The 12,091-nt window shown below is 35.0% G+C and overlaps 1 protein-coding gene across 4 annotated transcripts in view; it reads right to left on the bottom strand.

Moving 5' to 3' along the window:
• The window catches only part of JAK2 (Janus kinase 2), a 97,466-nt gene that overhangs the window by 42,189 nt on the left and 43,186 nt on the right, over positions 1 to 12,091 (bottom strand). For 2 of the 4 annotated variants that reach the window (XM_067315434.1, XM_067315433.1), the window contains exon 2: positions 8,482 to 8,732. In XM_067315434.1, coding sequence (XP_067171535.1) covers positions 8,482 to 8,701 — 220 coding nt within the window. In that variant the 5' untranslated portion in view covers positions 8,702 to 8,732. Of the gene's footprint in view, positions 1 to 8,481; positions 8,733 to 11,335; positions 11,409 to 12,091 lie in introns of those variants that run through there. The other 2 variants (XM_067315435.1, XM_067315437.1) reach the window with 2 other exon arrangements.

The following is a 12,091-nucleotide window of genomic DNA, read 5'->3' as shown; positions in this document are numbered from 1 at the left end:
ACGCGATCCTGTGCAACGTGCTCTAGGTTACCCTGCTTGAGCAGGGGGGTTGGACTAGATGATCTCCAGAGGTCCCTTCCAACCTCAACCATTCTGTGATTCTGTGATCTCCTATTCTAAGGCAGAATCAACTTTATCCCTCCTAGCAAGTGTTTATACAGCTTTTTCTTAACGATTTCCAACAGTGGAGACTCCACAACCAGCACTGGCAGTACATGTGAGTGGGTCAACATCACGTGACTGACATGTGTATGCTCACACTCAAGACATGGACACAAAGAGTCATGAGAGGAGAGCAGAGCTGCTGCAGGACCCAAGGACTCTGAGGAAGAAAGAACATCAATTCTTCAGCAGCACCAGAATTTTAATTTGGCTTTGGGTTTCCTGCCTGCAGGTACAGTCTAACAGAGGACAGATGCCAAGCACTGGAGCATGTTAGTCTTTTGTATCCACGAGATGCAGATGCTACGATTTGGAAAACAGGTTAAATGCATGAGACTTGACAGCATGAAAGGAGGAACTGCAACCATTGACAAACTATATTAAAACTCATATTCTTATACTTGAAGAGGGAAGGAGATACAAGTCTAGACTTTGAACAATAGGATAAATGATAAAATTTGACAGGGTAGGTCATAATGAAACAAAACTGTTTTTATATTGAAGCAGTCAAGATACTTTGGGGAAGGAAGACAAAATAATTATTTAAAAACTAACAGATAAAGGCAACAAAAGTAACTTCAAATGATGATAGAAATGAAAGAAGTCTGAGGAAAAAGCAAACCACTCCCAACAGTTAGAATGAAATCATAGAAATTCACTCACAAAAAGAAAACAGGAAAAAAAAAAAAAAATATCCCTTATGTATCTCTTCCTCTTCTGAACAATGTCTATATATATGGAACTGTTGAAGAAGGCAGGCCCACATTTCTTTCATCACAGCTAAATTGCACACATTTAGAATTTATCAATTGGAATTGAAATTGATAAATTTATATACGGATTGATAAATTTATATACGGCTCTGTATATAAAACTACAAACTTGTGGAGCAACAGTAATTCACTCTTAAATAATAGCTAATTTAAATTTTTTACAAAATAGTGTTTGCCTCTGTAGGTAGCTGGTAAGAGGGCTGAAAACAAGAGGTCTGCTGTGTGGCTTTCAGGTTAAGCTGTTGAAATCTACAGGCAAATCATCTGATGCTTGTTTAAACTACAGCTTACCAAAATATGCAAGAATTACAGGTCCTAACACATGATTTTCAAAGGAAAAAAAAAAAGAAGAGACTTACGGGAAACTATTGAAATGGACAGAATCATGTAAAGTAACCAATAAGAAACCAAAACTAAACAAAATCCCCATAAGAATAACCCTGTACAGATTAGTCACTAAAGGACTGGCTGTAAACATGAGTGTTGCAACTTCATGGTGCAATAAGAAATACTTGATCCATTACAGATTTGAGAAATATCAGACTTACTACACTTGGACTTCAGAATAAAGCTAACTAAATGCAACTACATGTGGTTCTCATTTGATGTGTGAGGTAGGATCAATCATATTACGCTACAGATTGGTTGTCTGTAAAGCAATAATAACTGATTTAGAAGTTTTAAGGATGTGTGGTGTCTTTACTCCAAACATTTTCAGAATAATTACAGTATAATTCTAACCAGTTGCTAAACACCAATCAAGGCAATGCTGGGTATTCACCTAATCTCACTAACACACTTCCTTAACTTATTAAAAACTTTCCCAGATAAAACACACAGAACGAGGAAAAATTTCCAAGTCACTAAAACATTTCCCTAACTTATTAAAAAATTTCCCACATAAAACATACTGAACAAGGGAAAAACTTCCTGGTCATATTCTTAAATTGAAACATTAAATTGCTGTATTTCACCAAATACATAACAGACAAAAAAAAAGGTCCAGACCATGTCATTGTCATTCTCTTTTTGCCAAGAAAAGAACAGGAATTTGGAATCCCCCTTACAAAGCAGAAATGATGACATATTGAAAAAGAAAGAGAAAAAAAAAGTTCTTTGCTCTCTTCCTATAGGTGGAATGCAAACTGTGCACTCATCTATCTGTCATACTTTAGCATTTATAAAGGTAGCTTTCACTCAGTGATGTAAAACGTCATATATTTTTCAAGAAAAGGAGTTATATTTCTCACTTTTTAAAAAAAGTGTGCATCTTTACCAGAACATTGCCACATGAAGTTAAGCCATTATACAAATAAAGCAAATCCCCCTCAGCAGACATTTGAAAACTGTTCATAAATCCTGATGAAAGCAGAGAGGTCAGAAATTTCTCTTTTCTTGTAATTCTTGCCACCACTACTAATTGCAGGAACTTTTCAAGTGGCTGATAAAGGAAGTGTTTACAAGTGCTTTCTCCAGAAGATAATGAAAACCAAAAGACAAAAAACCAAAATCTTCTGAAGTCTAGATGTGTCAAAAACAGTGAAAATAATTTATAAGAAATATATTTTCAATGCAACTAAAAATCAGAGAAGATTTTCACATCTGGAACTAAAAAACCTCCTCTGGATTTCTACACAGCATGAAACACAGGATAAAAATCAAACAATGAATAATTAGGAGAGGGAGGAGACAGTAACTCAGAAAGACATTATAAAGGGGAATTATTCTCCACTTTATGCCCCCAGCAAGGGGTATTAGAAGGATTTTCTGGACTGTGGCAAAGACAGAAGCATGATGGTCTCTTGGCAAGTATTTTATTTAGCAGATAAGGCTAGACAGACAAAAGAGCCTCATCAATCTATACCCAGATCGTCAACTAACATCATGAAAGGCAGTAACACAGAATTTTTTTCCACAGACTTCTTCTACCTCAAGCCAAAAAAAGGAATGAAACGCAGAGTAGTTCCTTCCCTCCTTCATTATCCTTTAGAGCTCCACATACATGCAGAAGTCATGTTCACTCATTTATACTGAAGCAGCTAAAGAGATAGTGAAATACAGTTTAGTAATACACATCCTTTGTTGAATAAGGTATCCTTTCACCCATACTATATGTTACCCCCCCCCCAAAAAAAAGACACCACAAAAAAAATGTGGAAGTCATGCTTAGACAACAGTGGAAATACATTGTCTTATGAAAGTGTCAATTCAAGCATTTTAATATTTAATCTGTACAGCACGATTGTTGTATAATTATAACAATTAGTTGCATGTGGTTAAACATTAAAAAACTATACCATCTTCTGTTTTCAAAACAGAATAGAAACATCAGTCTGTTCTCAAATACTCCTGTCAGGTAGACTACCTTAAACTTAGGAAGTCTTGCACATACCAATGGAAAATTGCTCAGCTTTTCTTACATTAAAATACTATCTCACCCTCATCTTTCATGTAAACTGGAGGCTTACAAAACTGACACCACATTCAATGTCACTACTTTGTCAACAAAACATTTTTTGACTAGTTAATCAAAGCACATGTCTCCTTTCTTGACAAAACTGAACAGTCACCCACCAGGGTCCTGACTAATCTGTTTCTCACCATATTTGAAAAAGAATGTGTCAGGAAATGCTTTCTGCAATAGGCACATAACATTGGTGATAACCCTGAGCTATGTGAAAGCACAGGGCTCTCACCTTCCTTGCTTGCCTCTACAGCCAGGTCAATTCAGGGAAGTTAATATGTTATGGATAAACCTGGTTAAAATTCTCCAGCTACTAACAAGGAATCTCCTCTGAACCACGGAAGAAAATACTGCTACCTAAAGAGAGTTGTACTACAAATCATCACAAGCATCACATTATACAACACAGCAGCAGCACACTTGAAAATCTTGAACTGACTGCAGACACTGCCAGCATTTAGTCACACTGTGTTTTGAAACATTGACTCTCTGGTACAATTAAAAATTCTCTACCATCTTATGGCTTCTTAAGAGGCAACAGACTATTCCAAGGAAAGTACCATGGATCTTCCAATTTACTTGGAAATCAGATGGGTGAGAATTAAAAGGTTCCTGGGGTACTTTGAAGATATCAACATAAAAATCACAAAACCCAACAACTTTTAGGTCTTTTGGTAACTGCTAATCATCCATAACCCAGCAACCCAATCATGATTATCAAAGTAGTTCTCTCCTGGGGTTATAGCTCCATTAAAAAGTTAAGACATCAGGGTTAACCAGTCATAAAAGAAAGGAAAAAATAATCAGAACACAGCTCTGAAAAGTAGATAAACAAATAAAATCAGATAAATCCTACCGAAGTTGAGGGATCATATACATGGAGAAAAAGCCACATGAGATATGCAAGAAGCTATCCATGACCACTACATTGTTTGCCTGATTTTGTTAAAACATTTTTCAGTGTACTACTGAAGTGTTATAGCTCCAAAGTTGCTAGCTCTGCATGCTTTACTATTAATTTATTATTAGGATTTTCAAGAAACATGGTACAAGTTTATTTGACTAAGACCAAAACAATGCTTTGCTTAAAGTTGTAACTACTGAAGTATTTAACTGGGATTTACAAACTCACTTGCCTAGTGTAATATATCTTCACTTAGTTAACTTGAATTCAGTATTCACTTAATCTAGACTGTGTGTGTGTGTGTGTGTGTGTGTGTGTGTGTGTGTGTGTGTGTGTGTGAGAGAGAGAGAGAGAGAGAGAGAGAGAGAGAGAGAGAAAGAGAGACATTTATTTTTCACTCACATAATTCAGCTGAAGGAATAAATCAATACACCATTAGCTCAGAAATTAAAAGAAAATTATTTTCCCTTGTAAAATCAGTTTTGAGTGTAACATTATTCTGTTAAGCTACATTATGAATAACTTTAACTGACTCCACAAGATTCCACAGATTTTTTAACTATCTGTTGATCAAACCGTTAAATCCATTTACAAGGATATTTTATTGCAAATTATTGGTATAGAATAATTGCACCAACATAGTATAAAAAAAACATACCTATCTTCTGTATAAAAGTATATACATCCAAAATTCAAATTCAAAGACTTGAGATGTCCTGAGTAACCTGTATCTGATCAAACCATTCTGCAACAAAATTCAGTTCACGCTTTTAGTCTACCTACCAATTTTTAAAAACAGCTTTATAGATTTTCTTTAAATTTACATTTTGAGTTAAACTGAAACTATAAACAAATAGTTTACAGTTGTTCTAGAAACAATTCCTCTGTAAAATATCACACCAAGCCTGATTTATCCCTGCCTCTCAGCATCTACAGCAGCTCTCCCAAACCATTACCACCGCTTGCATTCAAATGGCCTTAACTCCTAGATATTTTTATAAAATTAACTTATGCTCACTAAAACCAATTTAAAGTAGTAATTTCATTTAAGATTACTTTGAGGGAGAGGAGAAAAAGAAAGGGTTTAAGATTATAATTTGGAAAACAAATCTCAGACACTAAATTTCAAAGACCTATTACAATGATTCTACAACCTCTAGAACAGTTCATTTTCATATTTCATCTTCACAGTTAGTTCCTCTAATGTTATTTTCTCTCTCAGGTTGAGATCAAAGTCTTGTCTTGTTCCTAGTGTTATCTTTATAAAATGTTACATGGCAGTTTGTTACATGGCACTACTAGCAAAGTCGCTGACAATGAACATTCACATAAAACTTAATTTCAAGACACTTCATTTATTATTGTATTTCAAGTTAGAAAATTTGATTTCTCATTTCATGTTCAGTTTCCCATATAAAAATCTGAACAACTTACAAGAAATTTTGTATATACTATACTTCCTTTAAAAAATGGAAAGTTGCTTTACATAAAGTGAGGAATGGTTTAGCTTCTGCATGCCTCAAACTGGCATGCAACTACAGAATAATATTTATACAGACCAATATTTATATAACCAATACATGCCATATACAACAGATCAAGCCAAGTCAGCACAGACTGGAAACACTTTAATTGTTTGAAACGTAAAAGGCATGTAACAAGATTGTCTGTAGGACTGAAGATGTTTGTCTAGATCCAACCCTACTTGCCACAAATAACACATAGTCATACTTCAATACAACTAATATTGCTACCAAGAGACCAACAATTGCTCAAATCACAGAGGAAGTTCATTGAAAACTACCAACTTTGTTATATTTTGGATGTTCCTACTACCTGAACTGCTCTCTTCTTTATGAAATATTCTGATTCATAGCAAATTCATGAAAGAAGAATTTTGCCAACATAAACATTGTTTGAGTGTATTGGCTTTGCAGAGCTACATGCTCTGCCTTACAAGTACAAAATCTCCTAGAAAAACAGAAAGTCATAAGAAGTGGTACCTTGTGATTTAAGCACTAATAACTCTTAAGAAAGGAAACAAAAACTTCCAGTCATCTCAGCCTTGTCCCCCAGTTCAGAAGGAAATGAGGTTACAAACCCTCTTGAGAATACATTGTATAATGCTGCTGTAATAGCTACCAGGCAGAAACCACTCTTCAAAAGAGTTTCTCTGCTTTGTTGTACGTTGATAAAGCCTCAACATGATAAAACATTTTCACAGGAGATATAGAATTAAGTACAAAATCACTGCAGATACAATTTACAAACTCTGGTGAAGAATGATGAAACAAAAGAAACAAAAGATAAGAACTGCTTAGTAAGGAGGACTATCCATACAAAATTATTTTTAAAACAGTCAAGAGCTAGGAACTAGCTATATGTACAAAACAGGAGCTGGTATCCCAGAAAAGCAGAAGCCTTGAGAAGGATTAGTGAGGTCACAGAAAACAAGCAACATCATATCATAACAAGCACATCTTCAGATGATGCAACAGGAAAGAGGACTAATTGGATTCCTGGATTAGCAGGAATAGGATTCTCTACGTTTGTGATGTAGGTTAGAAGAATATCACACACAGCCTGGCCTGCACATTTTCCTGCGAAACTGGAAATGGTGCAGAAGACAGTCAAAAAAATTAAAACTATTGAGACAGTCAAGCTGAAGAAAATCAATAGATTTAAGCTTTATCAAAAATAAGAGTTAAAAGTAACCTGATCACAGTATATATCTCCCTAGAGCTGGTGATGAGGAAAGAAAGAGAAAGATATAACTTGAACAAATGGCTGAAAGCTGAAGCAAGGCAAACTCTAATTAGAGACAAGGAAGAAAAAGGACAGACCAGCAATAACCATGGAAATAGCTAATCAAAATATTCAAGGGATTTATTATTCCTAATGAATACAAACTAGATTGGGAGCTTCTCTGGAAGTGAGCTTTAATTAACTGAAAAGTACATTCATTACAAGAATAACTGAAAAAATTTATAATCAGATGTCTTGTTATTCATTTTAGTCAGACTCTGCCAGGCCTAAAGAATTCCAAGGAACAACAAGACTTAACCCAGAAGAATCTTTGTGAAACCAGCCCATACTCATACAAACTACCAACTCAGAGTATACAACTTCAGTCATTACAAGACATTCCACAGCACATAAAAAAATGGTAGAGCCCCAGAAAGATTTAAATCATTAAAATGCTACTTAAGCAACAGTTCATAATGAAATAGCAAACAAAAGACCAAAGGATAAGATGCTTAAACATAACAAAATATTAAGTACAGTCAGAGTCAGCAGCTTCACATTTGTGACTCACTAGAAAAGCAGTAATTGGAATTGCAAACCTTTCTTTTAACTTCATTTGCACCTGTAATGAGGCACTTGGGAAGTGAAAAGACAACTCAGCCTTGCACCACTGACAGCCTAAAATCAGAGATCCAGAGAGTGCAGGTGCATGCATGTGTGCTTAGAATGAAAAGATAGACACTTTAATACCCAGAATTTATTAGGATTAATTTATTTTTCTTTCAAAATTCCTGAATGATGAATTATTGCAGAAGTATGCTGAAAAGAAAAACGTGTGCACAAAATGCATTTTTGAGTTATTTTACTACAGGTTGCAGCTTCTGGGCAAATATTACAATTCAATGGCATTCTTAAATGTAAAAGGAAACCTTTTTTAATTTCCTGCTCCGTCATATTTACACCTTATCTCCTGAACGATTAGAAAAAGAAATAACCACACACACAAGCAGTCCTATTATCCTTAATAAGACAGCTTCCACCTGCAAAGTTATTCAACCACTAATAAATTATACAATTTGATGCTACACAATTTTCAGGATCAATGTTTTGCAGAGTTGCAGCATAATAAAACTCTAATGTTTTCTAGCCACAGCTGTAATTTAACCATCCAAACTACATCTCAGGTCAGCAAGAGAAAAATTCCAGAGAAAGGACAGCATACCCTTAAATTACTTGAAAAAGATGGCAGCCGCCTGACTACAACCTCAGCCTCACAACACTTTTGACAGGAACAGTTTTGCAGCCTGGTGCTCTCTGATCACTTCTGACACAAGAAAAAGACTGGAGAGATTAAGTTTTCAATCAAAACGCTACTATTATTAAGAACCCTGTTGTATTAATTTCACTGGGAAAACCATTACGTATAAACTTACCGCAGGCTTTACAAGCAATGGCACAGATCTCTTCTGCAATATATTCTCCAGCTGGAAATTGCAGATAATCTTCTCCTGTCTTCCCAGGGGAATAATAAAGGTGCACCTGAAGCAATGGTTCAGTCTGCTTGGGTGTGCTGGTATTCCCAAGGATGTCACCATTTTGGTGGACAGTAGAAGTTGCTGTGCCTTCCATGTTTGTCATTGTAAGACAGGCCATTGTTGGTTTTGGTTCTGTTCAGAGCATTTGCCTAAAAGAAACATAAGGAATACTCCTTGACTAACTGCATTTAGTTTTGCTTGTAATACTCTCATCTAATGACAGTACTGTTCTGATGCATGGAAAACATCAACACTTGAGTGAGCACTAGATAATAGCTTAGAAGGTTTAGTAAAAGTGAGTTTCATTTTGACTTACTATATAGTCCTAAATCTGAAAAGTAACTATGACAGAAAAACAAAGGTAGTCCAACTGCAGTATTTATTACCTTTCACTGAATTGTATACAGCGTGTGCTCACCTGACTAGCTGAAACAAAATACTAGTTAAATCTGACAGACAAAATAATCTCTTAATGATATCTGTGCAACTCATCATAACCCCAGTTTAAGATCAAATATTGTGCTTAGAATGTACAAGGCAAACAACTAACTGGGTCACAAATTGGCACTGATAAAGGGAAAAAAAGGGCAGGAATATCACCTTTCAGGTGTGTTTTAATCTTGAGCAGACACTTAAAATAAAACATGTGACAACTGAGGCAAGACTCAAAACGAGTAAGTAGACATGACAAGTCTTCCTACCTATGGTAGATTCAAAACAAGACCTCCTCCTCTCAGGCTAATCATGTAAGTTTAAGTTTATTTCCCAGTAACTCAAACTAAAAATCCTCTCTCATAAACATAATCAAAAAGAGATTAATAACTTTATATAGAAACATTGATATGTTTGATAAGTTTAAAAAAGAAAGCAAGATTGACAGCATACTTCAAAGGCCAATTTTTGCTCTGTTGTAACTCCATCATAATTTTAATCAGTATAATCTGTGCTTATGATAAAAGCTTTGATCACAATCTATAAGGCTTGCTTTCATTTAAACCATATATTAAATAGCTACCACCTGGAATTCAAAATTCCGTATTAGCTATAGCTAATAATAGCTAGAAGAGCTATAAACAAGCTGACAGTCAAAGATTAGATTTACAAATGTTACCTTTTAAGGTAAAAATGAATCTGCTGTTTAAAATAGGTAGATGGGTGTTACATTCTTAAAGTGTAATTTACAACAGCTTTTGTTTATATTGAATTATATTGTTTCATCATAAAAAAGCTGTTTGGAACATGATTTTTTAAATTTCTGTTCAAAATTACAATATCCAAGGAAAGGATGAGTGTATGATTACATATTCATGGGGGCTAAAGATGCTCTACAGAATTAGATCACAACAGTTAACAAAAAATGACTAAACACCTTAAAGGAGGAAAACATTAATTTCATGAGCTATGCTATAGATAAAAATATTCAATTACACATACAAGAGGAGAAAACTACAGTACCTTGATGGTAATTTTGAAAAAAGTCACCATCACCACAAGAAAAGTGTATCATTTTAATTCCTAAATTGAAGCAACACAAAAGCCAGTATATCACAGAAACTGAAATCTGCATTTCAATGTGCAGGTTTCACTCACTGCATGAGTGCCTACTTGTGTCTGATCCACAGAGCATATGGGTCCCCTGTGTCTCAGCCACAGAGCCAAATACCTCAAAACATAAAGATTTGTGCTTTTAACTGCAAAAACAGCACACTAGTAGAAAGTAAATGCTCAATTAAGAAAAAAAAAGGGGGGGGGGAGAAGAGACCTCTAGCACCATGAAAAAAAATCATATTTCTTAGAGGAAAATAACCATCACATCCCTGGAAACATCCCCATACTTAAAAGATATTTTATTACCTCTTTGTCAATAATATGGAAGGCAGTAATATTTGTGTTTGGCCATTTGCTCACACAAAACATCATACCTTTAATCTCCAGAGTCATTCTCCTTTAATTAGGATAGCAATTTTCTAAAATACTACAATAATAATCCTCTGTTGAAAATAAACCTTCACTTCTGCTGCTTTGAACTGACAGATCCTTCCATTTGGGTTATTTTACAAGGTACAGTGTTATTTCTATGGGATGCTAAATGGAAATACTACTGTCATGCTCCCAGTTTTATACAATGACCTGAAAACTCGGCCAATTTCAAATGAACTAAAAAGACCTGAAAGCAACAAGCTTGTTTCTGGCTCTCCTTCCCAGTTTTTGTATCTCTACAGATACACTTGCCAATTTAAAAAAATAATCACCATTGCTTCCCCTCTATATGAGGGGAAAAAGAACAAACAAGGAACCTTGCTTAATCATATCTAAAAATGTGAAATCAAGTATCTGCAAAGTACAGTCAAAAATGTAAAGTAAATATCACAGAATACTGTTTTCCTCTATTCTCTTTGTTGCTCTAATTTTAGGGGATCCATGAAATAAAAGCATGTGAACAATACAATATACAATCTGTATATTCACGTCATCACTACAATTTAAACCATTTTCAAGTTTCAACATTGTCTTTTATGCCAAAGTGCAGATGAAACAGACAGGTGAAAGCAAGTAATGAAATCTCCCTGAATCAGTTTCTTCACAGAAAAAATGAAAATACAGCTTCTAGGTGTTGATCTTATACATACACATGAAACAGTTCTACTACTGTAGTCAAAAGAGCTATACATGTGCAGTAACTGAAACATGTGGTTGCTATTCACAGGAAGGTGGTATGAAAGAACACTTCATATTAACCAAATTGCTTCACCTGTGTTTCTTAAGAGATAAGCTGCCAACTGGACACTGTTATTTTTCCTCTTTGCTCCACTGACGGATCATTGCTTCAGCTCAGAAACACTAAATATGGCAAAAAATTAATTGCTCAGCTTTTTCAACGGTCAGAATCCTAGGTTATATTTTAAGTATTTATGAACCTGGAGACATTAACCAGCCTGTTAGCAGAACATAATTTGAGTATCGTTTTCTAGGGTATGCATAACAGACTAGTTATTATACTGTAATATAAAAGAATTTATGTTTTTATAAAGTATTTCCATAGCTGGCATAACAGTTTTAATATACCTAGAACAGGACTCTTCTAGGTAAGTTCTTGACGGTACCACAGAAGTATTGTTTGTCAAACAGCAGCAATGTACCAAGCCCACACACAGCTGGAAGTGGATGTCTGACATATAATCAAAACTTAGTAAAAGTTAAACTCTCTGTAACTCCAGTGCACCTAACTAAGGGCCTATTTTACTTTCCACACTGGACTGCAATGATTCATATGGTTCTTTTCACTCCTACCAGGAAGAAATTAGTTAACTAGTCTGAAAACCACTATTGATGCAGTAAATCTCATTAACATGTAGAGGACTTATGAAAAACCCCATGATTTAATAAAATACAGCATTCACAACCTCAATCAGAATTGCATTTTTTTCTTCTTACAGACAATTTGAATTATGGGCTCCACCAGTTTCATTAAATCTAAATTCTCCCCTTGAAAGAACTTTTTCCCCCT

This window comes from Apteryx mantelli, chromosome Z (assembly GCF_036417845.1).
Source record: "Apteryx mantelli isolate bAptMan1 chromosome Z, bAptMan1.hap1, whole genome shotgun sequence".
Lineage (NCBI taxonomy): Eukaryota > Metazoa > Chordata > Aves > Apterygiformes > Apterygidae > Apteryx > Apteryx mantelli.
The sequence above is the reverse complement of the archived record's forward strand: the minus strand, read 5'-3'. Positions and strand labels throughout refer to the sequence as shown.